We start from the raw sequence: 27,987 nt of genomic DNA, 5'->3' as shown, positions 1-27,987 counted from the left end.
AGAGAATTACAATAATGATAACATGTAAGAAACATAAGCTATTCATAAACTAACATTTATTATGGCAGGCATTCTGCTATGTATTTTAGTATACAGTATTTCATTCTCACTAAAATGTTTCAAGACAAGTATTATTACTCAAATTTTAGGGATCAAAAAACTGAGTCAAAACTAGGAAGCAGAACACAGCTCAAAGGAAAAAGCTACAACATACAACAACGATTCATTTCTAGAATACATAAAGAGCTCTTAGAAGTTAGAAAAAAACAAACACCACAACAAAAACAAGAAGGCAATTGATAGGAAAAGCAACTTCACAGAAGAAATACAAAATTGATAATTTGCTGTGCTGGTGAGGATGTCAAAACATGGGCACTCTCCTGTATTACTGGTAGAATTATACACTGCTAAAATCTTTTAAGAGGATAATTAGTTATTATCTGCCAAAATTTTAAATATGCATAGTCTTGTAAATCCCATGTCTAGAATCTTACCAATGAATATGCTTGCACATGTGCAAAAAGATCTACCTACTGGAATATACCATTGCTTGTAATGTTCAAAAAAACTCGAAAAAACCCTAAATTTCCACCAAAGGAGTGTATAAATCAAATTATGCCGCAGACACACAAATGGAATACTATTAATGTGTTACAAACAACTGTATCAGAATTTGTTGATTCTCCATAAGACGTATCATCAAATAAGAAAAAGAAGTTGCAAATAGTACATATGATTCCATTTATGTTTCAAAATTGATGAACACGATATTATAAACAGGATCAGGTATTACTGGTGATTAATCTAGATATTTAAGTCTCTTCTAGACTGAGATTGGATTCTGTAATTATATACCCTCAATTTACAGATATGGATGCCACAGGCAAGCCAGTGGTCAGGGATCACATTTCCTAAGATCCTGTTACTCAAAATCAGCCCAAGATCAGATGCACTGGCACTCCCTGAAAGCTTGTTAGAAATGCAGAATTTCAGGCCCCACCTCAGAACTACTGAATCAGAATCATATTTTACCAAGATCCCGAGATGACTTGTATTCACATTAAAGTTTGAAAAGCACTGGCTTTTTAAAAAAGGTACATTTTCTCCCATTAATAAGCAAAAGATGAACACCAACCTTGAGTATAACATCTTTAGGTGGCAATATTGTTGTGAACTGAAAAATCTCTTAAGAGTAACTAAGTTTAACCAGATATTTGATTTCTAATGATAAAACCTTTCAAAGATGCATCACAGTGAAGAATCCAGAAAGTGCGAGGAATTGAGAAAACACAGGCTGAGTCTGAAGGGGAGCTGCCCCAGGAGGAAGAAAGCGGCACCAATGCCTTGTGCACAGGAGGTGCGCGGCTGGAGGAGTGGGGGCGGAGCTAGCTTCTCCCAGATTCTCCCTGCGAGTCTAGACGAAGTAAGGAGGTGACTGGAATATGAGTGGCCCTGAGGCAGAAGAGCCAGGGTGCAGAGGAGCATCCCCAGTAAACAGGGAAGACAGCCACAGGGTTTACTCAGAGACCAGGAGAAAGTAGAACTGATGATAAACACCCGCATGGCACTGAATAGAATAAAACAGCTGCAAAGATGCCAATTCCAGCCAAGTCAACCTAGAGATTTATTCCAATGCCAATCACAATCCCATTCTCGAGATCATCAGAAAAAATAAGTGGGTAAAACTAGCCAACACAATTTTTAAAAGGATAATAAGGAGCAACCTAGGAGTCCTATTTGCCTTATAAAACAGTCTGAACTTTATTCAAACTTATCCCAAAGAAAATGGACAATTTAGGGGCTTTCAATGGGGTGGTATGTGATCAGATTTTTATAAAAGCTATATATACTGTGTAATGTGGTTCAGGAACAAGACCCACTCAGAAGGACACAATGTCCAGGAACATAACGTTCATACCTGGGTGTGTACAAACATGTACAGACACATCTGCAGAGATAAAGGAGACAGCTCAAAACACTGAGATAAAGTATGGATTATTCAATTATATTTTTGGCAAAAAAATCTTAGAATAATTTAGTCTTAGTCTTGTTTTATTTCTTAATAAAAAAAAAAACTTTAAAATGTTTGAGAGAGCGAGGGAGCACATGTGAGCTGGGGAGGGGAAGAAAGAGAATGCCAAGCAGGCTTTAGGCTATCAGCACAGAGCCTGATGACATGGGGCTCCATCTCATGAACCATGAGATTGTGACCTACATGCCAAACCAAGAGTCAGATACTTAACCAATTGAGCCACCCAGAAGCCTGAGTCTTAGCCTAGTTGTAGGTATGTGTGTAAGGAAATAAATCCCAGGTAGATCAAAATATTTACTGTAAAAAAAGCACTAGAAACAAGTGAAAGAACCACAGGGTAGGAAATCAGCTGACTCCAGCAGGAGGCATAGCCAGGCAGCAAAAGCTGCAGTAGACAGAGTCATGTGGGCTTTTCAAACACCCTGGCGTCTTGCTGGCAATGGAGGATAGAGAGGGGCAGGGATGTGACTGCAACAAATACACTAGTAGGGGCTTGAAGAAGAAGTGATCATTTTGTTGCTAATTTGTCCATTCACTCCAACTGTCAGAATTCACCAATTACTATTATAATAACTCCTAATTAATTGGAACATGAGCAAAAAATTTAAATCTGTTTAACAGAAAGCAAATGGGAAATGGAGATTCAAATAAATGAAATGATCTTTAGGATATATTTTGCATCACTATTACCTTATAAAAGACAAACTCTGCATCAACTTACTCTTTGAACAAATACTTTTTGAGTCTGTACTAGGCCCTGCTCTAGCTATTGGAGACTTAGCAGTGAACAAATAATCCTCCCCATCCTCAGGTTACATTTTAGTTGGGGGACAAACAGTAAACATAAACAAGTCGCATAGTGTGTCAGATGGTATGAAAAAATACTATGGAAAACAGTCAAACATGAAAACAGATTGGGAGAATGACAGATTGGGAGCAGTGGTTGTAATACTAAGGAAAGTCAGAGCCCTCACTGAGGAGGTTATGTCGAAGCAAAATTCTTTAAGTGAAGAGGGCAAGTCAGTCAGGTGAATACCTAGTGAGGCAGGAGGAAGCCTGGCATGTGAGATGAAACAGGAGTGAGTGGGGCCAAAGGAGTAAAGCACACGATCAGAGAGGTGTCTGGGAAAAGGATGGGGGGTCAGTATCTGTAGGTCCCTGGGAGGACTCTGGTTTTTATCTAAATGAGATTAGATGTCACTGGAGAGTTCGGAGCAGAGAAGCGACATGTTCTAAGTTGTTGTAGGAGGATCGCTGTGCTGGGCAAAGACAGTATGCTGACCCCAGGTGGAGGCAAGAGTGGAAGCAGGAGCTCAGACGGGAGTTTTACAGAAGTTCTGCAGAATGGGGACAGTGGCTGGGACCAGAGGGGCAGAGTGGAGGTGGTAAGACAAAACTGGATTCTGATGATGGTGTTCTGACAGCAGAGGTCACAGGATCTGCTAAGGACAGATGAAAAAAAAGGAAACTAATAAGGACTGACTTCAGGGATTTTGGTGTGAGAAACTGGAAAAATGTAACTACAAATCTTGGAACTATTCAGATGGTGAAGACTGAGGGGCAAACAGGCTTGGAGGAGAGCAAACAAAAATCAGGGCTGTCGTGCTGAAAAAATAAATTGGGATAATATATTACTTCACCATTATACTAAATATAAAATGTAATTTTTCTATTTATTGGTTTAGTTTTTTACTGGAATGAAAAAATCATAAGGTACTGAACCATTTTTCCAAGCAACTTTTATTAAAATTGCCTTAAACAATCAAGGAATTTAAACTATCAAATATGTGTCATCAGAAACATAATTGTAAAGACTGATTTAAGTGATAGTCTATTAATAACAATTTCCATGAATTAGCTCCTTCACACTTTGACATTAAAATCAGTGGCAGTGTGGCCAGCTGCTGGGAAGGGGTCGTGTGAAGGACGAGTGAGTACCAGCAGAGGGCTGGCAGTGGGTGGCTTCTTACATCTCTTCCACCCTACGGCAAACCCATTCATAGTGTCTGAAAATCATTAACACATACTTATAATGCCCAATGACTTACCAAAGAAAGCTACAATTATATCATTATGAAATTATATGTAATATCCCAATGTCTAGGCTCCAACTGTGCTGGCAGAGAGAACTGACTACCTATGTAATCTGCACCTGGGACCTGAAACACTTTGGCTAGAAAGACTGAGTGAGGCTGATGTATACAGAACCATTAAAAAAAACCCAAAACTATAAAATATGCTCAAAAGTCAAGTAGTAATTTACCAAATGCAAAGATAATTAGATTTGTTTTTTTTAAAAATGAGGCTTAGAGAGGTCTCATGTGTTTTTCCAGGGCACACAGCTCTCTGGTGACTGGTCCTCGAACATCATTTCTTCTTTCTGGTCATGAGAATTCTGCCTCACAAGGAAGACTTTACCCAAGTAGGACTCAGAAAAAAATTCTGACCTTAGAAGTTAGGTGCTTTGTTACTGTTATATCAAGACATTTCTGAAAAACACAGCCAATCAGCCTATCCACTGAACAGAACGCACAAAAATGATTTTTTTGCGGTTTGTTTCATTAATGTTCCATAGATGTTTCCAATCCACACAAGTATGTTTTTGAACCACTGGAACATGGCAACCCTCACTATATTCAGCTTCTGTGTGACTTGTTCTTGAGTGAGGTTACATTTCTTTTGTATTCTTTTATAATTTATATTTTCACAAAAAACGTAATAAAACCTAGCTTATTAGATTAAACCTATGGAGAGTTTAGAAGTATGACATATTATACCATAAGTACCACAGAATCTTAACATCTGAGAGGACCTTGTAGGCCACCTAGCACAGCTGCTAGTCAACGTATATTCAAGTACTCAGATTATGAAAAGAATTTCTGGTAGCATCACACTGCTCCATTCCCCACTGGTCTACATCAGTGTCATAATCCCTGGTCCCTCGGATTTCCATAATACCAATGTAATATATGACTCGGGTAAGATATGCTTGAACCTTCTCATTAAGCAAAGACATAGTTCAAAATACAAAATTCTCCTTTAGGGTTTTTTTTTTCCCCTCCGGTTTTCTCCTTTTAAATCGTTTCTCCCATATTGTCTAGGGCCTAACCCACAATAATCTAATTCTGGCATCAGAAACCACTGCAAACTCACTTACCCTTTGGTCCAATTTTATACTTTGATGAAAAGGAGGTACCTGAAAAACGGATTACCTAGATTCTACCCTATCTGTCCCTTCTAGCACAACCAAAAAATAACATCAACCAATAACGTACTCATCACGGCAATACTTAGTCTCCCCACTCAACTCCATATAGTTAGAAGTTCCCATAATTTACTGGGGTTTAAAAGCATGTAAATGCCATCTTCTCTGTCTTGAGGTTAGTAGAATTCTGAACATGTATAGATAGCACCTTAAATATAACAAAACCACATTTAACACAGACCTTGGTCTTGTACTTGGGACCAATTATCATGGAGTAGCAGGGATAAACAGTAAAAGGAATCCGTTTCTTCTCTTTCCCAAGCTAGTTTTGTTTTTGTTTCTAAGTAATACTGTTAAATATGAGTAATAAAGTGACATGGAACTAAATATACACATAGGTAAATATAAAAGCAATTTACGTTTTCGCCTCTTAGTCGCCATCTTGTCATGTAGATGAATTCCATAGTGTGATCCTTCCCCATAATTTCACCATTGCACAGCACATCCAACTTTAAAAAGAATACAGACCCATTAACATAAGTAATTCATAAGTGTCTTACGCTTTTTTTCCAAATTTCAAAAAAGATTCAAATAGTTATAAAAAATGCAAGTATTTTCCATTATTTAAAAAGAACACTGAACACTGATTAAAAACATTGGTTGGTCCATTTCATAGGTATTAACAATTCAGACAGAAGTAACACGAAGGACTGCTTGTGTGGTCCCACACACCTGTCACTCAGGCCTGTACACGTAATTTTGAAATGCAGTCCTTAGTCCCTGTTCCTGTGCACTAAATGGTTGAGACATATTTCCATGATTGTCTCTTGCAGAATGAGGAGGAACTGGACCTCACAGGACCTGGGGCTTATGAGCTCACCTCTCCGAATCCTTTTGCGTTCCCAAGATTTAGAGGACTTGCTTTCCTCTTATTAGTTTGTATTCCAAGAGGGTAAATGAATGAACGTGGATATAAGACGTAGGGGGACTTAAAGTCATTTGAGAACTTCTGGTAATTACCTGTGGCTAAGTTGACAGAACAGTTAGGACCATGCCACAGGCCTGTATCTTCTAGGGCTCTCTGGCCTGTTGTGGTTGGTTGGTAACTTGCATATTTTCAGGACCCTCTTGTCACCTTGCATCAAACTTCAAAAAAGGTTCATGTTTCAAAGCTAACTTTTGCTCTAGAGTTGCAGGAACCAAACAACCCCCAAATCCTTAATTAAGAAGGCCCCAGGAACTGTGCCTATGATTTGCCAACTCAACAAAGCATAAACAAACATTTATCATAGGCTCCAAAGTAAAACATTTCAGTTCTTTAGCTATTAAAAGTGAACTGATAGAGTTTATCTAAAGTGTGGAATGGGGGGAGAAGAATGGGTTTTAAATAATTCTGTATTTGGCTAGATAGATACCAGCGAGTCTGAACTTTAAGTCTAAAATGAGTAGAGTTCCAACTGTATTCAACAAATGTTTAGCTAAATTATATTGATATTTTGATGATTTATGGTGACTTACATGGATCTCAAAATGTTTTTTTAGACTTTTTTTTATTATAGTTTATTGTCAAGTTGGTTTCCATATAACACCCAGTGCTCTTCCCCACAAGTGCCCTCCTCCATGTCCAAAGGCAAAATAGATAATTTTATTTTTATTATTTTTTTAAGTTTATTTTAAGATAGAGCACAGGAGGTGCAGAGAGAGGGAGAAAAAGAATTGTAAGTAGGCTCTGCACTGTCAACACAGAGCCTGATGCAGGGCTTGAACCCATGAACAGTGAGATCATGACCTGAACTGAAATCAAGAGTCTGATGCTTAAGACTGACTGGGCAACCTAGGTGCCCCGATGATTTTATTTTATTTTTTTTTATCTTGCCTGGAAAATAAATTCATAAGCAAAGAAGTAAAGAGATTTCAGATGCAATCCCTAATTCAGTATGCTGTTTCTGTTGTTATTTACAAACGAAACTATTTTGCCCCAATGAGCAATGCTGTTGCAAAAAGTTGTTAGATATTTCATCAAAACATCACTCTATATGTTAAGACACCAAAATAAGGGAGGAACCAGTAAGTGTTTCTAAAAGTCACAGGAAAAGCCCTTTACATTGGGATGGATAAGGAGCCGTCAGTGGACTGAGTCTCCTGCCTTGCCGTTTTCTATGGGGAGAGCTGATGTGGGCCGGCAGTAAGACTGTGTGGGAGAAATCGCCCTCTCGGCTCTCACAACTTCCTGGAAACTAGAAAATCACTCAGTGAGTCACACCTAACAGTAAGGAAATAAAACTGCATGTGGGGTTTTTGAAGAGGACAATAAAGTATGAAAACAATTTCATTTTCTATTTTTACTGTTGTATCTATAAATTGTTATCTTTTACTTCACCAAGTACATAGGGCTTTAATTAACTTTCATAATTTTGTCCCTAATGTAAAAGTTGATGGCTCTGGAAACGTTTTAATTAGTGTGGAACCAAACCATAATAAGAATTCTTAATCCACAGATTAATTAGTTGCTTGAGAGAAGTTTTTAAATTTAGGATCAGAGACTTTTGCCAAATATAGACTTAATACCTGTCAATGCCTATGTTCAAATGCTATTTTATTTCTACAATGATGAACTATTCATATTAATATTACTATACATAAGCCTGAAGAACTATGTTGCTTTTGAGGTCTTTGTTTATATAGAACACTAGTCTTGGTCTTTAGTTTTTTCTGAAGCTACTATCAGAACCCAAAGGGGAGGAAGAGAAAATTAATGTAAGTTGTAAGACTGCCATTTGGGCAGGTGAGAGATGATAGCTGTATCTCCTTATTACATTATAGCTATAATTCCAGGACCTTAAACATTCTCCAAACATTGAACACATTACAGGCTGTGCTGTGATCAATGTCAGGGCAACTCATCTCTCCCGTAAGGAAACTGGTAGACTGCATTTATGCAGATGCAATTATGTTAGTTTTACCTACTGCTAAACAATAGCACTTTTGCATATCACATAATTAAAGGAACACTATTTATCCCTTTTCATAAAAAGACAATGCTTATATTCTGAAAAAGAAATCTATAAGGAATTGGTAAAACTGGATCTCAAAGGTCTCAGATTAAAAAAAAAAAAAAAAAAGACCCTAAAGCATGTTGGCATTAAAAAAAGTCCAGTTAGCTGAGATATTTATTTTTGGACCACTTGATATTATCTAAGTATCTCGTCTAACTGTAAAACACTAAATACATTAGTATGTTTTAGTTAGGATGTTAAAAAATACAGACTACATAAACACAATATTACATTCTCAAAAATAATTTTTAACATGAGAATAACCCAAGTTTCCACAAAAACTAATTTAAATGTATTCTGTTAATTTTTACTTCTTTTGTTAGAATTTTACTTTAGAGTTATCAAAATAATCAAGATTATATTATTAACTTACCTCATAAGAACTTGGAAGTTTTAGTTTTAAACTTAAAAATTTTTTAATAGTTCCCACAGTTACACGTGTAGAACATCGAATGAATTTCTTCATTAAACCCTAAAGGAAACAGATTGTTAAAATATACCTTACTTGTAATGAAACCACAGGTGTCATTTTCCACTATCATTTTGAGTATTTTAAAAATATGTTCTGAAAATGCTTCAAAAAAATTACATCTCTTTAGTAATACTGAATAAAAAAATAGTCCTAATTCTTGGATACTTACGTGGTATTCTTCAAGAATGTACTATCATGTGGACTAGGAAAATGCTGAAAAATTGACAGTCTACATACCTCTAGACATCTAGATTGTCAATTGACATGTAGATTGTCAATTTGTTTAGTTATAAAGGTCACAAAAAGAATATAAAATATCTTATTACAGAATGTCACTTCTAAAAAAAAATTAGGGATTTTTTTTTAAAAGTCTCATAAACTTTTAAGTATTTTTAAAAGAGGAATGATCTCAAATGGACCTCTAAGGAGCCCCAGAGTTCAAGAGAGGCCAGTTAGGCCACAAGACCCCTAGCAAGTAAAAGTCAGGTGGAATGGACTCTGGTCTGGGAGAAACAGGCTCCAATCATGGGCTATGACAGTGCTTTACCAGAAAAGCAATGTTCTTTGTACCTTGATTTTTGTCATTTTATTAGCAGTACTGATTTACTTTTAGCATGAACATCACTAAAAATCTAAGGACCAATCCAGAATGAATGCTCAAACTAAAGTTAGTCGAAATGAGGTTTGTAGACATGATAAATATGAACCGATTTGTGAAACAAAATTACATCTCCAAACCTTAAAAGTTATCAATAGTAAAACAAAAATCAGCAATTGAATCTTTTAAAGATATAAAGTATTACTTCTACTTATAGGTACTGGATCAACAATGCAGAATCATTCTTAAATTCACTAAGTTGAAAGTAGAGCCATCCAGTCAATATCTATTCTTAGCAAATATGTTCCTATCAAAATATATTTCCTAGCAAAGAGGAACAGAAACAAATTTACAAATACTTGGTCACTATTTAGATGGTAAAGTATCCATTAAAAGAAAACACAAGTCTAAAGTTACATCTAAAGCAAAACACACCCTAGCTACTTCAAATGGGAAGACTGATATTCTAGATAGCATGAAAATGAAGGGATAAATATTCGCATAGATCTTCCCTGTTACCTATTCCCATTATCTCAACTACCCCACGGTTTCCAGTCTATTGTTCCAAATGGCTTATAAAAAATTCTTTGCACATTTTATAGGTCCCAGTTAAGTCAGAGAATAATGTGAGGGTACTAGAAGACCCCCTAAGTATATGATCAGCTGCAGAGAAATCTCAGGTTGTTAATATAACCTACAAAAACAAACATGGCATCACTACAATTCAGAAATTGTTAATAAGGAGCAAGCTCTCAGAAGAGTTAAGATTTTAAAAACTAGACAAAAGTTTGTTTCTGAAATTTATTATTCAATAAAGTTTGACATTAATCTCTAACAAAATTACTTAATATTTGATTTGTAAGTACTTAGAAAATGACAATATAACAATTATGCATTCTCTCTCTATAGAGACATTTTACAATGATAGGAAATTAATCTTGCTGTTCCCTAGGTAGGTCCACTTGGAAACTGCCATACAGATCTCTGAAGAGTAATCAACATGTTTTAAGGGAGGCAATAACAGTGACGAGCACTCAGTGGATGACCAGGCGGATACGACCCTGAAAGCAGTGCTGCTGCCCTGCATTTCATTTCCGAAACACACAGAAAATGGAAACGTGCACTACACCCAGGGGGTAGAGGGGAGACTGCGGGCTGGGACAGGAGCCGTGTGGCCGGCTACTCTGCGGGGATCAGGAGATACTCAGGCTCCCCTGTGTATCTGAAGAAAAATCACCTTTCCGTTTCATGGCACAGTGCCCTTGCCTTCTAACCTGTTCCCTAAACTCAAACCAGAAGAGGAACAGTTTTAAAATAGAAGGCTCCTTTCTGCTCCTAACGTGGTAACCCTAGAGACATTTTTACTTTTTTTATTGCTTTTAGAAGAGTTAAGAAACTAGATTTGAAATCAGCTAGTGGTCAATATCACGAGTTATATGGGCTTCTAGTTGTAGGGTACAATTAAACAAATTCTAGTTCTTAAGGATTATTTGAGGTTATTGTTTTTGTTTTTTTAAAGCCAAACCCTTGTTTTGTCTCTCATCTTCAGAATGGTATGGCTAGTATCTTCACCAGCTAAAACAGCTATCAAGCTAACTCTGACTTTTTAAAAAATTTGTAACTAGGTGTGGTGATGGATATATATATTTTTTTAATTTTTTAAGGTTTATTTATTTTGAGAAAGACAAATAGGTTGTGAGTAGGAGAGGGGGAGAGAGAGAGGGAAAGGGAGAGAATCCCAGGCAGACTCCACACTGCCAGCACAGAGGGTGACAGGGGGCCTGAACTCACAAACTGTGAGATTGTGACCCGAGCTGAAACCAAGAGTTGGACGCTTACCAATTGAGCCACTCAGGCACCCCGACTTTAATTTTTTAAAACTGAAATTCAAATAACATAAAAGTCACCATTTAAAATGTACAATTCAGGGGCGTCTGGGTGGCTCAGTCAGTTGAGCATCTGACTTCAGCTCAGGCCATTATCATACAATTTGTGGGTTCAAGCCCATGTCGGACTCTGGGCTGACAACTCAAAGCCTGGAGTCTGCTTCAGATTCTGTGTCTCCCCCTCTCTCTCCGCCCCTCCCCCACTCATAGTCTGTCTCTCAAAAATAAACATTAAAAATTTTTTAATGTAAAATTCAGTAATATTAGTATATTCATGAGGTTGCACAACCATTACCATTATCTAATTCCAGAGCATTTCATTACCTCACTAGGGAACAAACTTACTCATTACTAGTCACTACTCCTTTTTCCTTCTCCTCAAAAAGCCAATCTATTTTCTGTGTCTATGGACTGCCTTTTATGGACGTTTCAGAGCAATGAAATCACACAATATGTGGCTTTTGTTTCTGGCTTCTTTCACTTGGCATAATGTTTTCAAGGTTCATTCATGTTGTGGCATGTATCAGTATTTGAGTCTAGCTTATAGTTTATTATAAACTATCTGATTTTCCTTTTTGTAAAATTGTAGGCATCCTATGGGTATGAAGTGGTATGTAATGTGATTATGGTTTGCTTAGCCCTAATGACTAATGATGTTTAGCATCTTTTCATGTGTTCATTGGCCATTTGTATATCTTCTTTGGAGAGATGTCTCTTCAAATCCTTTGCCCACTTTAAAAAAATGGGTTATATTTTTGTTGATTTGTAAGAGTTCTTTATATATTCTAAATAGTAAAGGTTTACCAGATACCTGATTTGCAAATATTTTCTCCCATTCTATATGTTGTCTTTCCCCTTTCTTGGTATGGTTCTTTTTTTTTTTTTTTTTTTTTAATGTTTATTTATTGAGAGAGCATGTGCACGAGCATGGAAGGGGCAGAAAGGGGAGGGAGAGAGAAGCCCAGGCAGGCTCCGTGCTGTCAGCAGAGCCCAACATGAGGCTCGACCTCATCTCATGAATCGTGAGAACATGACCTGAGCTGATATTAAGAATCTGACACTTAACCAAGTGAGCCACCCACACACCTCCCCCACCTTTTAAAGTGGGCTTTATGCCAAGCTCAAAGCCCAATGTGGGGCTTGAACCTACAACCCTGAGATCAAAAACTGAGCTGAGATCAAGTCAAATCCTTCACCGACTGAGTTATGCAGGGGCCATGACAGTGGTCTCTGAAAAGCACTGAAGTTTTTACTTTTGATAAAATCTATTTTTTTTATGATTTTTATTTATTTTTGAGAGAGAGAGAGAGAAGTGCGAGCAGGGGAAGGTCAGAGAGAGAGGGAGACACAGAATCCAAAGCAGGCTCCAGGCTCTGAGCTAGCTGTCAGCACAGAGTCCGATGCGGGGCTCAAACCCACCAACCGTGAGATCATGACCTGAGCTGAAGCTGGATGCTTAACTGACTGAACCACCCAGGTGCCCCAAATTTATCTATTTTTTGATGCTTTTGCTGATGTTATCATTTTTATGAATCTACTGCCAAATCCAAGGTCATGAGATTTTATCTCTATGATTCTTCTAATAGTTTTACAGTTTTAGCTGTTACATTTAGTTATGGTTCCATTTTGAGTTAATTTCTGTATATGACATGAGGTAGGGATCCAACTTCATTTCTTACATGTGGATATTCAATTGTTCCAGCACGATTTGTTGAAAAGACTATTCTTTCCCCTTGAGTTATCGTGGCCCTCAGGTAAAAAAATAAATTCATTATCGATACATGTGTTTATTTCTGACCCTCAATTCTTTTCACAGATCTATAGATCTACCCTTTTTCCAGTACGATACTTAAAAATTTTTTTTTGATGTTTTATTTATTATAGTTTATTGTCAAGGTGGTTTCCATACAACACCCAGTGCTCTTCCCCACAAGTGCCCTCCTCCATGACCATCACCCCCCTTCCCCTATCCCCCCTCCCTCTTCAGCCCTCAGTTTGTTTTCAGTATCCTAGAGTCATGATTTGCCTCCCTCCCTCTCCCTAACATTTTCCCCCTTCCTTTCCCCGTGGTCCTCTGTTAGGTTTCTCCTGTTAGACCTATGAGTGAAAACATATGGTATCTGTCCTTCTCTGCCTATTTCGCTTAGCATGACTCTCTGGAGGTCCATCTACTTTGCTATGAATGGCCAGATTTCATTCTTCATCATTGCCAAGTAGTATTCCATTGTATATATAAACCACATCTTCTTGATCCGTTCATCAGGTGATGGACATTTAGGCTCTTTCCATGATTTGGCTATTATTGAAAGTGCTGCTTTGAACATTGGGGTACATGTGCTCGTATGCATCAGCACTTCTGTATCCCTTGGGTAGATCCCCAGCAGTGCTATTGCTGGATCATAGGGGAGTTCTATTGATAGTTTTTTGAGGAACCTCCACACTGTTTTCAGAGTGGCTGTATCAGTTTACATTCCCATCAACCGTGTAGGAGGGTGCCTGTCTCTCCACATCCTTGCCAGCATCTACAGTCTCTTGATTTGTTCATTTTAGCCACTCTGACCAGTGTGAGGTGGTATCTCAGTGTGGTTTTGATTTGTGTTTCCCTGATGATGAGTGATGTTGAGCATCGTTTCATGTGTCTGTTGGCCATCTGGATGTCCTCTTTGGAGAAGTGTCTGTTCATGTCTTCTGCCCATTTCTTCACTGGATTATTTGTTTTTGAGGTGTAGAGTTTGGTAAGTTCCTTGTAGATTTTGGATACTAGACCTTTATCCACTATGTTCTTTGCAACTATGTTTTCCCATTCCATCAGTTGCCTATTCGTTTTCTTGATTGTTTCCTTTGCAGTGCAGAAGTTTTTTATCTTGATAAGGTCCTGATAGTTCATTTTGGTTCTTGATTCCCTTGCCTTTGGGGATGTGTCAAGTAGGAAATTGCTGCGGTTGAGGTCAAGGAGGCTGTTTCCTGCTTTTTCCTCTAGGGTTTTGATGGTCTCCTGTCTCACTTTCAGATCCTTCAGCCACTTTGAGTTCATTTTTTGGTATGGTGTAAGAGAGTGGTCTAGTTTCATTCTTCTGCATGTTGCTGTCCAGTTCTCCCAGCACCACCTGTTAAAGAGGCTGTCTTTTTTCCCATTGGATACTCTTTCCTGCTTTGTCAAAGATTAATTGACCTTACATTTGTGGGTCCAGTTCTGGGTTCTCTATTCTATTCCATTGGTCTATGTGTCTGTTTTGGTGCCAATACCATACTGTCTTGATGATGACAGCTTTGTAGTAAAGGCTAAAGTCAGGGATTGTTGTGATGCCTCCCATTTTTGTTTTCTTCTTCAATACTACTTTGGCTATTCAGGGCTTTTTGTGGTTCCCTATGAATTTTAGGATAGTTTATTCTAGCTTTGAAAAGAATGTTGGTGCAATTTTGATTGGGATTGCATTGACTGTATAGATTGCTTTGGGTAACAATAACATTTTAATGTTTTTTCTTCTGATCCATGAGCATGGAATGTTTTTCCATTTCTTTGTATCTTCTTCAATTTCCTTCATAAGTTTTCTGTAGTTTTCATCATACAGGTCTTTTACATATTTGGTTAGGTTTATTCCTAGATATTTTATGGTTTTTTGGGCAATTGTGAATGGGATGTTTCTTAATTTCTCTTTCTGTTGCTTCATTATTGGTGTATAAAAATGTAACGATTTCTGTACATTGATTTTGTACCCTGTGACTTTGCTGAATTCATGGATCAGTTCTAGAAGGCTTCTGGTGGAGTCAGTCGAGTTTTCCATGTAGAGTATCATGTCATCTGAAAAAAGTGAGAGTTTGACTTCATCTTTGCCAATTCTAATGCCTTTTATTTCCTTTTGTTGTCTGATTGCTGATGCTAGGACTCCCAGCATTATGTTAACAACATTGGTGAGAGTGGGCATTCCTGTCGTGTTCCTAATCTCAGGGGGAAAGCTCTCAGTTTTTCCCCACTGAGGATGATAATAGCTGTGGGCTTTTCATAAATTGTTTTTATAATGTTTAATAAGTTCCTTCTATCCTGACTTTCTTGAGGGTTTTTATTAAGAAGGGATGCTGTATTTGTCAAATGCTTTTTCTGCATCTATTGACAGGATCATATGGTTATCTTTTCTTTTGTTAATGTGATGTTTCACATTAATGGATTTGCAAATATTGAACCAGCCCTGTAACCTAGGAATGAATCCTTGATCATCATGGATAATTCTATACATAATGTTGAATTAGATTTGCTAGTATCTTGTTGAGTATTTTTGCATCTGTATTCATTAAGGATACTGGCCTATAGTTCTTTTTTTTTTGTTGTTGGGACTCTGATTTAAGAATCAAAGTGATGCTGGTGTTGTAGAATGAGTTTGGAAGTTTTCCTTCGATTTCTATTTTTGGAATAGCTTGAGAAGAATGTATATTAACTCTGCTTTAAATGTCTGGTAGAATTCCCCTGGGATGCGATCTGACCCTGGGCTCTTATTCATTGGGAGATTTTAGATAACTGATTTGATTTTTTCACTGGTTATGGGTCTGTTCATATTTTGTATCTCTTCCTGTTTGAATATTGGTAGTGCATGTATGTTTAGGAATTTGTCTAGTTCTTCTAGGTTGTCCAGCTTGACATATAATTTTTCATAGTAATCTCTAATGATTGCTTATATTTCTGAGGGATTGGTTATAATAGATCCATTTTCATTCATGATTTTGTCTATCTGGGTGTTCTTTTTTTTCTGAGAAGCCTGGCTAGAGGTTTATCAATTTTGTTTATTTTTTCAAAAATCCAACTCTTGGTTTCATTGATCTTTTCAACTTTTTTTTTTTGATTCTATATTGTTTATTTCTGCTCTGATCTTTATTATTTCTCTTCTTCTGCTGGGTGTGGGGTGCTCTTGCTGCTCTGCTTCTAGTTCCTTTAGGTGCTCTGTTAGATTTTGAATTTGTGCTTTTTCTAGTTTGTTGATACAGGCCTGGATTGCAATAAACTTTGCTCTTAGGCCTGCCTTTGCTGCATCCCAGAGATCTTGGATTGTTTTATTTTCATTTTCATTTGTTTCCATATATTTTTAAATTTCTTCTCTAATTGCCTGATTGGCCCAATCATTCTTCAGTAGGGTGGTTTTTAACCCCCACATATTTGGAGGTTTTCCAGACTTTTTCCTGTGACTGATTTCAAGTTTCGTAGCATTGTGGTCTGAAAGTGTGCATGGTATAATCTCAATTCATTTACATTTATGGAGGGCTGCGTTATGCCCCAGTATGTGATCTATCTTGTAGAATGTGCCATGCCCACTTGAGAAGAAGGTGAATTTCCTAGCTTCAGGATTCAGAGTTCTAAATATATCTATCAATTCCATCTGTTCCAATGTGCCATTCAGGTCCATTATTTCTTTAGTGATTTTCTGTCTGGTTGATCTATCCATTGCTGTCAGTGGAGTATTAAAGTCCCCTGCAATTAGCACATTCTTTTCAATAAGACTCTTTCTGTTTGTGATTGTTTTATATATTTGGGTGCTTCCGAATTTGGCGCATAGATGTTTATGATTGTTAGCTCTTCCTGATGGAGAGACCCTGTATTTATTACTTAATGTCCTTCTTCATCTTTTGTTACTGCCTTTACTTTTAAGTCCAATAGCTTTCTTCTCAGTTTTAAAAGCTTGTTATACACTCTGCACCTGTGGGTATTGCTATGTTAAAGGAGACTCATTGACTGTCCAGGGCCTGTCCATTCAGGAAGTGTTCTTTTAATGGGGTTTCTTCGTTTCTCTTGTTGTGCCTTTGATTATTTTATTTCCTTACTCAGTGATATTTAGGACTCAACACCATGTGTACTTTGGCTTGTTTCTTGAGGTAACCCTGAAAAGGAAAACAGACAGACAAACACACAGGGTACAAAAGCATGCAACCACACAGACAAATCAAACAAACAAGTAAACCAAAAGGGGTAAGAAAGAAAAGAAAAAAGGCGGGGGAGGGGAAGGACAGAAACAACAAAAGACAATGGACAGTCTAAAAGCGTATAACCAGCCAAGGGGAAAGGTAAGAACGAGATAAGGGAAAATATATCTGGATGGCAAGGGGGAAAGAAAGCAGCTCTCCCGAGTGGATGGACGTGGTTGGTGTATGTAGGTCAGGTCTCACGGGCTGCTCTCTGAGGCCCCGCCTTTTGGTTGCGGGGAGAAGAATGGTGGCACCCCAAGCTCTGCTCAAATGAAGCAGTGCAAGATGCTATTTAATGTCACCAGTAAGATACTGTCTTGATTACTGTAGTTTTGAAGCAAGTTTTGGAAATGGGACTTTGAGTCCTCATGCTTTGTTGTACTTTCTCAAGACTGTTTCAAATATTCCAGGTTCCTTGGATTTTTTTTTAAAGTAGTTTATTGTCAAATTAGTTTCCATACAACACCCAGCATTCTTCCCCACAAGTGCCCTCTTCCATCACCACCACCTCTTTTCCCCCCTCCCCCTTCAACCCTCAGTTCATTTTCAGTATTCAGTAGTCTCTCAAGTTTTGCGTCCCTCTCTCTCCCCAACTCTCTTTCCCTCTTCCCCTCCCACTGGTCCTCCATTAGGTTTCAGGTTCCTTGGATTTCTATAAGGGGACTAGGATCAGCTTGTCAATTTCTGCAGAAATAGCAGCTAGAATTTTGGTCACAGTTTTCATTAAATCTGACCCATTTGGGTAGGACTGCTGTCTTAACAACATTAAGACTTCTAATCCATGAATATGAGATGTATTCCCATTTACTTAGGCATTCTTAATTTATATTAATGCTTTGCAGTTTCCAACATATAAATCTTATGCTTTCTTAAATATATTCCTGAGTATTTCTTAAATATATTCCTGAGTATTTCTCTTTTTGATACTATTACTGCATAAGGTTTCCAATGTCTCTATATCCTAACACTTGGTATTTTCTGTTTTGTGTTTGATAGTATCCATTCTAATGAGTATGAGGTAATATGTTACTGTGGTTTTGATTTGCATTTCTCTGATTACTGTGTTAAATATTTTTTCATGTGTCAGTTGGCCAGTTCTATGTCTTCCTTGGATAAACGTCTATTCAGGTCCTCTCTCCATTTTTAAAAATTGGATTGTTTGGTGTTATGTTAAGTTCTCTATATATTTTGGATATAAACTCCTAACAGATCATTTGCAAATATCTTCGCCTATTCAGTAGTTGCCTTTTTGTTTTGCTGACAGTTTCCTTTGCTGTGTCAAAGTCTTTTATTTTGGGGTAGTCCCAATAATTTATTTGTTTTCTTTTCCCCCTTGCTCAAGGAGACATATTTGCAAGTATGTTGCAAGGGTGATGTCCAAAATATTACTGCCTATGTTTTCTTTTGGAAAACACAATAGTTTTATGGTTTCAGATCTCACATTTAAGTCTTTAATCCATTTTGAGTTTATTTTTGTGTATAATGTAATAAAATGGTCCAATGTTATTCTTTTGCATGCAACTGTCCAGTTTTCTAGGCACCATTTATTGAAAAGACAGTCTTTTCCTGATTGTATATCATTGCCCCCTCTGTTGTAGGGTTAATTGACCATGTTAGCACAGGTTTATTTTTGAGCTTTCCATTCTGTTCCATTGACCTATGTGTCTGTTTTTGTGCCAGTATCACACTGTTTTGATAACCATAGCTTTGTAGTAGATACTGAAATCTGGGATTGTGGTGCCTCCAGCTTTGTTATTTTTAGGACTGCTTTGGATATTCAAAATCTTTTGTGGTTTCATACAAATTTGAGGATTGTTTCTATTTGTTCTGTGAAAAATGCTATTTGTTTTTTGATAGGAATTACATTTAAATCTGTAGGTTGCTTTGAGTAGTATGGACATTTTAACAATGTTAATTCTTTTTAACCCATGAAAATATCTTTACATTTGTGTTATCTTCAATTTCTTTCATCACTGTCTCCTAGTTTGCAGAGTATGGGTCTTTCACCTCTTTAAATTCCCTAGATAATTTATTATTTCTGGTATAACTGTAAATGAGATTGTTTTCCTAATTTCCCTTTCTGCTACTTTGTTATTCATGTGTAGAAATGCAATGGAATTCCTCATATTAATTTTATATTCTGCATCTTTATTGTATTCATATAGTCTATAGTTTTCTAGTGGTCTTCCATATATAGGATCATTCATCTGCAATTAAGGAGTTTAACTTCTTCCTTATCAATTTGGATGCCTTTGAATTCTTTTCCTTGTTTGATTGCTCAGCTAGGATTTCCAGTACTATGATGAATAAAAGTCGTGAGAGTAGATATCATTGTCTCGATCCTGATCTCAGAGGAAAAGTTCTGTTTTTCATCACTGAATATGATGTTAGCTGTGGGTTTTTCATATATGGCCTTTATTGTTTTGATGTTCCCTCTATATCCACATTGTTGAGAATTTTTATCATGAACAGATGTTGTATTTTTGTCAAATGGTTTTTCTAAATCTAATGAGATAATCATGGTCTTTATCCTTCTTCTTGTTAATGCGATGTGACACACTGATTTGCCAATATTTATCCACCCTTTTATCCCTGAAATGCCACTTGATCATGGTAAATTATGCTTTTAATGTGTCATTGAATTCAGCTTCCTAACATTTTATTGAGAAATTTTACATCTATGCTCATCAGGGATACTGACCTGTAGTTTTTTTTTTTTTTTTGATATCAGGGTAATGCTGGCCTCATAGAATGAATTTTGAAATTTCCTTCCTCTTCTATTTTTTGGTAATAGTTTGAGAAGAACTGATATTAACTCTTCTTTAAATGCATGGTAGAATCTGGGGCGTGTGGGTGACTCAGTCAGTGAAGGGTCTGACTTCAGCTCAGGTCATGATCTCATGGTTCATGAGTTTGAACCCTGTGTTGGGCTCTGTGCTGACAGCTTGGAGCCTGGAGCCTGCTTTGGAATCTGTATCCCCCTTGCTCTCTTCCTCTCACCTACTTGTGATTGTGCACTTGCTCTCTCTCAAAAATAAACACACATTAAAAAGTTATTTAAAACATATAAATGCTTGGTAGAATTCACCTCTCAATCCTTGACTTTTGTTAGTTGGGTTTTTGATTACTGACTCAATTTTGTTAATCAGTCTGTTCAAATTTTCTATTTTTCCCTGATTCAGTTTTGGAGAACTGTATGTTTATAGAAATTTATCTATTTTTTTCTAGGTTGTCCCAATTTGTTTGCATAGGATTTTTCATAGTATTCTCTTATAATTCTTTGTATTTCTGTGGTGTTAGTTATTATTTCTCTTTTTTCATTTCTGGTATATTTGAGTCTTCACCTTTTTTTTTTTCTTGATGCATCTAGCTAAAGGTTTATCAATTTTGTTTATCTTTTCAAAGAAACAGCTTTGGTTTCATTGATTTTTTTTTTTTTTGGTCTCTATTTCATTTACTTCCACTCTAATCTTTATTATTTCCTTTCTTTGCTAACTTCAGGCTTTGTTTTTCTCATTCCTTTAAGTATAAGGTTAGATTGAGATTTTTCTTATTTCTTGAGATAGTCCTATATTCCTATAAATTCCCCTTAGAACCACTTTTCCTGCATCCCAATAATTTTGGATAGTTGTATTTCCATTTTTACTTGTCTCCACATATTTTTGGATTTACTCTGCAATTTAATGACCCACTGGTTGTTTAGTAGCATATTGTTAAGCTTCCATGTGTTTGTGGGGTTATTTCCAGTATTTTTCTTATAATTGGTTTCCAGTTTCACACCATTTTTTTAATTTGAGCAGTTCTGTTTTTCATATTTTAGTTATACTTCAATATACAGTGCAACACTGGTTTCAGAGTAGATTTCAGTGATTCATATCTTACACACAACATCCAGTGCTCACCACAAGTGCCCTCCTTAATACCCTCGACCCATCTAGCCCATCTCCCACTCTCCTCCCTCCATCAACTCTCAGTTCTGTATTGTTAAGAGTGTCTTGTGGTCTGTTTCCCTTTCTTCTTTTTTTCTTCCCCCTTGCCATATGTTCGTCTGTTTTGGTTCTTAAATTCCTAATATGAGTGACACCGTATATTTGTCTTTCTCTGATTAACTTATTTTGCTTAGCATAATACATTGTAACTCCATTCACATTGTTGCAAATAGCAAGATTTCATTTTTTGATGGCTAAGTAATTTTCCTTATATACATATGCCATATCTTCTTTATCCATTCATCAGTTGATGGCCATTTGGGCCCTCTCCATAGTTTGGGTATTGTTGATAATGCTGCTATAAACATTGGAGTCCATGTACCCTTTGAATGTGTATTTTTGTATCCTTCGGGTAAATACTGAATAGTGCTGGATGGTTCAGTCGTTCTATTTTTAGTTTTTTGAGAAACCTCCAGACTGTTCTCCAGAATGGCTACACCCCAGTTTGCATTTCCACCAGCAGTGCAAGAAGGTTCTCCTTTTCTCACATCCTTGCCAGCACTTGTTTCTTGTGTTAATTTTAGCCATTCTGACAGGTGTGAGGTGGTATCTCATCGTGGTTTTGATTTGTATTTCCCTAAAGAGTGAAATTTTCATGTGTCTGTTAGCCATCTGGATGTCTTCTTTGGAAAAATGTCTATTTATGTCTTCTGCCTATTTCTGAAGCAGGTTGTTTGTTTTTTGGGTGTTGAGTTGAATAAGTTCTTTATAGAGTTTGGATACCAACTCTTTATCAGATATGTTGTTTGCAAATTTCTTCTCCTATTCTGTAGACTGCCTTTTAGTTTTGTTGCTTGTTTCCTTCACTGTGCAGAAGCTTTTTAATCTTGATCAAGTCCAAGTGGTTCATGTTTTCTTTCATGTCCCTTGCCTTTGGTGATGTGTCTAGTAAGAAGCTGCTCTGGCCGAGGTCAAAGAAGTTGCTGCCTGTGTTCTCTAGAATTTTGATGGCTTCCTATCTCACATTTAGGTCTTTCATCCATTTTGAGTTTTTGTGTATGTATGTTGTCAGAAAGTGGTCCATTTTCATTCTTTTGAATGTTGCTGTTCAGTTTTCCCAACACCATTTGTTGAAGAGACGGTTTTCCGTAGGATATTCTTTCTTGCTTTGTTGAAGATGAATGAGTTGGCCATATAGTTGTGAATCCATTTCTGGGTTTTCTATTCTTTTCCATTGATCTGTGTGACTGTTTTTGTGCCAGTACCATACTGTCTCAATGACTACAGCCATTGATACATACACATAAGCTTTGCAATATAGCTTGAAGTGTGGAATCGTGATGCCCCCAGTTTTTTATTTTTCAGGACTGCTTTGGCTATTCAGGGTCTTTTGTGGTTCGGCACAAACTTTAGGACTGTTTTATCTAGCTCTGTGAAAAATACTAGTGGTATTTTGATAGGCATTGCATTAAATGTGTAGATTGTTTTGGGTAGTATAGCATTTTGACAATGTTCTTCTAATCCATGAGCATGGAATGTTTTTCCATTTCTTTGTGTCCTCTTCAAAGTATATAAATCAGTTAATAACAAACATCCAGAAACTGAATAATAATACAATAATAGTAGGGGACTTTAATACCCCACATGTATTGGGGTATTAAATGAAAGATCATCTAAAGAAAATCAGTAAAGAAATAATAGCTATGAATGACACATTGGCCTGGATGGGCTTTACAGAAACATTCAGAACATTTCATTCTAAAGCAGCAGACTACACATTTTTCTCAAATGTGCATCAACCATTCTCCAGAACAGATCACATACTGGGTCACAAATCAGCCTTCAACAGGTAGAAAAAGATAAAGATCATACCATGCACATTTTCAGATCACATTATGAAACTTGAAGTCAACCACAGGAAAAAATTTGGAAAGCCCTCAAATACATGGAGGTTAAAGAACATCCCACTAAAGAATGAATGAGTTAAACAGGAAATTAATGAATAAATAAAAAAATACATGAAGGCAAATGGAAATGAAAACATGACAGTCCAAACCCTTTGGGATGAAGCAAAGGCAATTCAGGCCTAGCTCAAGAAGGAAGAAAGGTCTCAATACACAATCTAATCTTAAACCTAAAGGAGCTAGAAAAGGAACAGCAAATAAACCTAAAGCCAGCAGAAGGGAAAGAATAAAGATTAGAGCAGAAATAAACAATATAGAAAACAAAAAAGTCAGTCAAACAAATTAATGAAGCTAAATGCTGATTCTTTAAAAGAATTCACAAAATCAATAAACCCCTAGCCAGACTTATCAAAAAGAAAAGATAAAGGATCCAAATAGATTACAAATGAAAGAGGACAGATCACAACCAACACCAAAGAAATACAAACAATTATAAGAAAATACTATGAAAAATTACGTGCCAACAAACAGGCAATCTTGAAGAAATGGACAAATTCATAGAAACTCACAAACTACCAAAAACTGAAACAGGAAGACATAGAAAATTTGAACAGACCCATAACCAGAAAAGAAATTCAATTTATCAAAAATCTCCCAACAAACAACAGTTCTGGGCCAGACAGCTACCCAGGCGAATTCTACCAGATAGTTAGAAAAGAGTTAAAACCTATTCTTCTCAAACTGTTCCAAAAAAGAGAAATGGAACAAAGCTTCCAAACTCATTCTACAAAGCCAGCCAGTATTACCTTAATTCCCAAATCAGAGATCTCATAAAAAGGCGGATTACAGGCTAATATCCCTGATGAAGCTGGATGCATAAATTCTCAGCAAGTACCTAGCAAATCGAATTCAACAGTACATTAAAAGAATTATTCACCATGGGCAAGTGGGATTTATTCCTGGGCTGCAGGACTGGTTCACTATTTGCAAATCAATCAATGCGATACATCCCATTAATAAAAGAAAGGATAAGAACCATATCCTGTCAATAGATGCAAAGCATCTGAAAAAATACAGCATCAGTTCTTGAGAAAAACCCTCGATAAAGTAGAGATAGATGGAACATTCCCAAACATCATAAAGGCCATATATGAAAGACCCACAGCTAATATCATCTTCAATGGGGAAAAACTGAGAGCCTTTCCCCTATGGCCAGATACAAGACCAGGATGTCCACTCCCACCATTACTATTTGATATAGTAATGAAAATCTTAGCCTTAGCAATTAGACAACTAAAAGAAATAAAAGGCATACAAACTGGCAAGAAGTCAAACTCTCACTACTGGCAAATGACATGTACTCTAGAAAACCCTCAATACTAAACCAAAAAATTGCTAGAAGACATGAATTCATCAGGGTTGCAGGATAAAAATCAATGTGCACACATCTGTTGCATTTCTATACACCAATAATGAAGCAGCAGAAAAAGAAATCAAGGAATCAATCCCATTTACAATTGTACCCAAAACAATAAGATACCTAGGAATAAACATCTAAAGAGACAAAAGATCTGTACTCTGAAAACTACAGAAGACTTACAAAGACAGTTACATACCATTATGATTGAGAAAAGTGCTTGATAAGTGTTTAGTCTTTAATTCATTGAGACTGGTTTTGTGGCTTAATATGCAGTCCTAAAGAATGTACTATGTGCACTTGAAAAGAATGTGTATTTTGTTTTTGGGTGGAATACTGTATATATATTTGTTAGGTCCATCATTAAAGCTGTTAAGTTCTGGATATATCTGGTCTGGTGTGTTGTTCAAAACCATTGTTTCTTTGCTGGTTTTCTGCCTGGATGATCTATCAATGTTAAGTGTGATGTTAAAGTACCCTGCTATTATTGCATTATTTTAATTTCTCCCTCTATGTCTTTTAATATTTGCTTTATGTATTTAGGTTCTCCTATGTTTGGTGCATACTTAATTGTTAAATACTTGCATTGGCTTGATCCCTTTACCATTATAGTACCCTTCTTGGTCTATTGCTACAGTCTTTGTATTGTTTTAAAGTCTATTTTGTCTGATTTAAGTATTGCTATCCTGCCCTTTTCTTTTCCTTGCTTCCATTTGAGGGAACATCTTGTTCTACCCCTTCACTTTTGGTCTGAAGTGAGTCTTTTGTAGGTCCCTTATAGATGAGTCATTTTTTTTTTAACCCATTCATTCACCCTACAACTTTTGAGTGAAGCATTTAGTCCATTTACATTTAAAGCAATCATTGATAGGTATATATTTATTGCCATTTTGTTCATTGTTTTCTGGTTGTTTTATATTTCTTTTCTGTTCCTATCTTTCTTCTTCTGCTCTCTTGTGGTTTAATGACTTTCTTTAGTGTTCTGCTTGGATTCTTTTCTCTTTATTGTTTTGTGTATCTATTATAGGTTTGTGATTTGTGGTTACATCTGGCTCATAGGTAACATTCTATGTGTACGGCAGCAACCTGTATGAGCTTGATCATCTCGTAAATTTAAACACATTCTTAGCATTAAATTTCTACTCCTTCCTCCACATTTTATGTATTTTATACCTTTATGTTATGTATCCCTTGACTAATTTTTGTAGATATAACTGATTTTATTAGTTTGTGTTTCAACTTCCATACTGGTCTTATAACTGATCTGCTACTGCTACTATATGTTTACTTTTGCCTGTGAAATTTTTTCCTTTCAAAAATTTTCCTTTTTTTAAAAGTTTATCTATCTCGAGGGGCAGAGAGAGAGAGAGGGAGGGAGGGAGGGAGAAACCCAAGCAGGCACAATGTTCAGTGCAGAGCCCCATGCAGGGCTCAATCCCCTGACCGCAAGATTATGACCTAAGCTTGGACGCTGAACCAACTGAGCCACCCGGGGCCCCCTGTTTTCACAATTTTTTTTATTTCTAGTATGGCCTTCTCTTTCCACTTAAAGAGCTTCCTTTAGTATTTCTTATAAAGCTAGTTTAGTGGTGATGAACTCTTTTACTTTTTTGTCTGCTAAACTCTTCTCTCTCCCTCATTTCTAAATGAAAAATTTGACAATATTCTTGACTATAGGTTTTATGTTTTTTCCTTTCAGCACTTTGAACATATCATGCCACTCCCTCCTGGCCTACAAAATTTCTGCTGGAAAATAAGCTGAGTTACATGCAAGGGAAACCAATTTTAAGATTCTTTGTCATTACTTTTTGCCATTTTAATTATTACCTGTCATTGTGTGGACTTCCTTGGGTTCACCTTGTGAGGGACTCTATAATTCCTGGATGTGGTGTCTATTTCCTTCCCTACATTAGGAAAGTTTTCAGCTGTTACGTTTTTCAAATAAGTCTTCTGCCCTCTTCTACTTCTGGAATCTCTATAGTGTGAATGTTTTTATGTTTGATGATGTTCCAAATTTCTCTTAACCTTTTTATTTTTTATCATTTTTTATTTTTGTATTTCAACTTTGTTGCTTTCTATTACCCTTTCAGATTGCTGATCCATTCTTCTTCATTTTGGTTACTGTATGTTTCAGCTCTGACTAGTTCTTTTTTATTTACCTCTTTGTTAAAATGTTCTCAGTGAGTTCCTGCACTCTTAATTCTCAGGAGTACCTTTATGACCATTATTTTGAACTCTTTATCAGACATGTTGCTTCTCTACATTTCATTTAGCTCTTTTGTGATTTTATCTTGCTTTTTCATTTGGGACATAGTCCTCTGTCTCCTCATTTTGTCTAACTCTATAGAGTGACATGTTTCTATGTATTAGCTACACCTCCTGGTCTTGAAATAAGTGCCCTTGTAGAAGAGGTCCTGTGGTGCCCTGCAGCACAATAACCCCTGGCCTCCGGAACAAGGCGCTCCAGGGGTGTCCCTGTGTGGGCTGTGTGTACCTTCCTGTTAGGGCTGAGCTGTGATTGCTGTGGAAATGCTTGTGAGTGAAGCTGACCACAATGACCCACCTCACTTGCTGTGCGCACAGTAGGCAGGGTCTGTTCCCTATCCTGTTAAGAGGTATGGCCAAAGCTGTCATGGGCTCACTGGTGGGTGGAGCCAGCACACAGCCTAGCTGTCTTCGCTTAGCTGCAGGGAAAGGTGTGGGTGCAATGATGGGCAGAGCTTGCTTCCTGCAATGGCCAACTCAGAGGCCTGGCTGCAGCTGCCATAGGTGCATCAGTTGGTGCGGCTGGTACTCAGCTTTACCATCTGCAGTTAGCTTCTGCAACAGCTGCCGGAGCACTGAAGGGCAGGGCTTGCTCCCTTTGTAGTCAGCTAAAATGCCTGTATGCAGGAACTAAGGGTGTGCTGGTGGTGTGGGGGGTTAAATGTCCCCCTCTCTGAGGCAGGAGTCACTCTGGAGCAGTGCCAGGCCTGGCTGGGGCTGCCTACTGGGCAGGTGCCACTTTGGAGGGATATCTGCAGGAGCGAATATACTGGGTGAGGCAAATCTGCAGGGGAGTCCTGGGGTGGGGCTTGTGGTGCTAGCAAGGTACATGTAGTGTCAGGACCAGCTTCTGCAAGTGTCCAACTGGCTAGGCTGGGAGAGGGCAAGAAATAGGGCACGTTCTGCAGATCTCTCCTCTTCTGGTACAGTTCCTAAGATTAGTCAATAAATATCCTTCATGTATACCTCAATGCTTTTCAGAATGCTGTTTGCTATGTCTCAAGCCAAGTTATTTAGAGAGCCAACACGCTAAGGGTGGGGACTTGGTTTCCTATCACCCTCTGGCTCTCCTAGGGTTAAGCCCCACTTATTTTCAAAGCCATTACAGGGACTCATCTTCCCAGGGTGGGTCCCCAGAGATGGGGGTGACTTGTAAGGGGCCTGATCCCCTTCTTCCTCTGTGCCTGTGCTCTCCCGCCTGTTAGCGGTTAGTATGGTTCCCACCGATATCTCTATTGCTTTTACCCTTTTTGATGTAGCCTTCTTTCTATGAC

General features: G+C 37.3%; 1 protein-coding gene across 3 annotated transcripts in view; it reads right to left on the bottom strand.

The window, feature by feature from the left end:
• Positions 1-27,987, bottom strand: part of PCGF5 (polycomb group ring finger 5) — an 88,441-nt gene that overhangs the window by 13,143 nt on the left and 47,311 nt on the right. For all 3 annotated transcript variants that reach the window (XM_029932218.1, XM_029932217.1, XM_029932219.1), the window contains exons 8-9: positions 8,667-8,765; positions 5,657-5,746 (exon numbers count right to left, since the gene is read on the bottom strand). In XM_029932218.1, the coding sequence (XP_029788078.1) occupies positions 5,657-5,746; positions 8,667-8,765 (189 nt within the window). The remainder of the gene's footprint in view (positions 1-5,656; positions 5,747-8,666; positions 8,766-27,987) is intronic.

Source organism: Suricata suricatta, chromosome 2 (assembly GCF_006229205.1).
Source record: "Suricata suricatta isolate VVHF042 chromosome 2, meerkat_22Aug2017_6uvM2_HiC, whole genome shotgun sequence".
NCBI lineage: Eukaryota > Metazoa > Chordata > Mammalia > Carnivora > Herpestidae > Suricata > Suricata suricatta.
The sequence above is the reverse complement of the archived record's forward strand: the minus strand, read 5'-3'. Positions and strand labels throughout refer to the sequence as shown.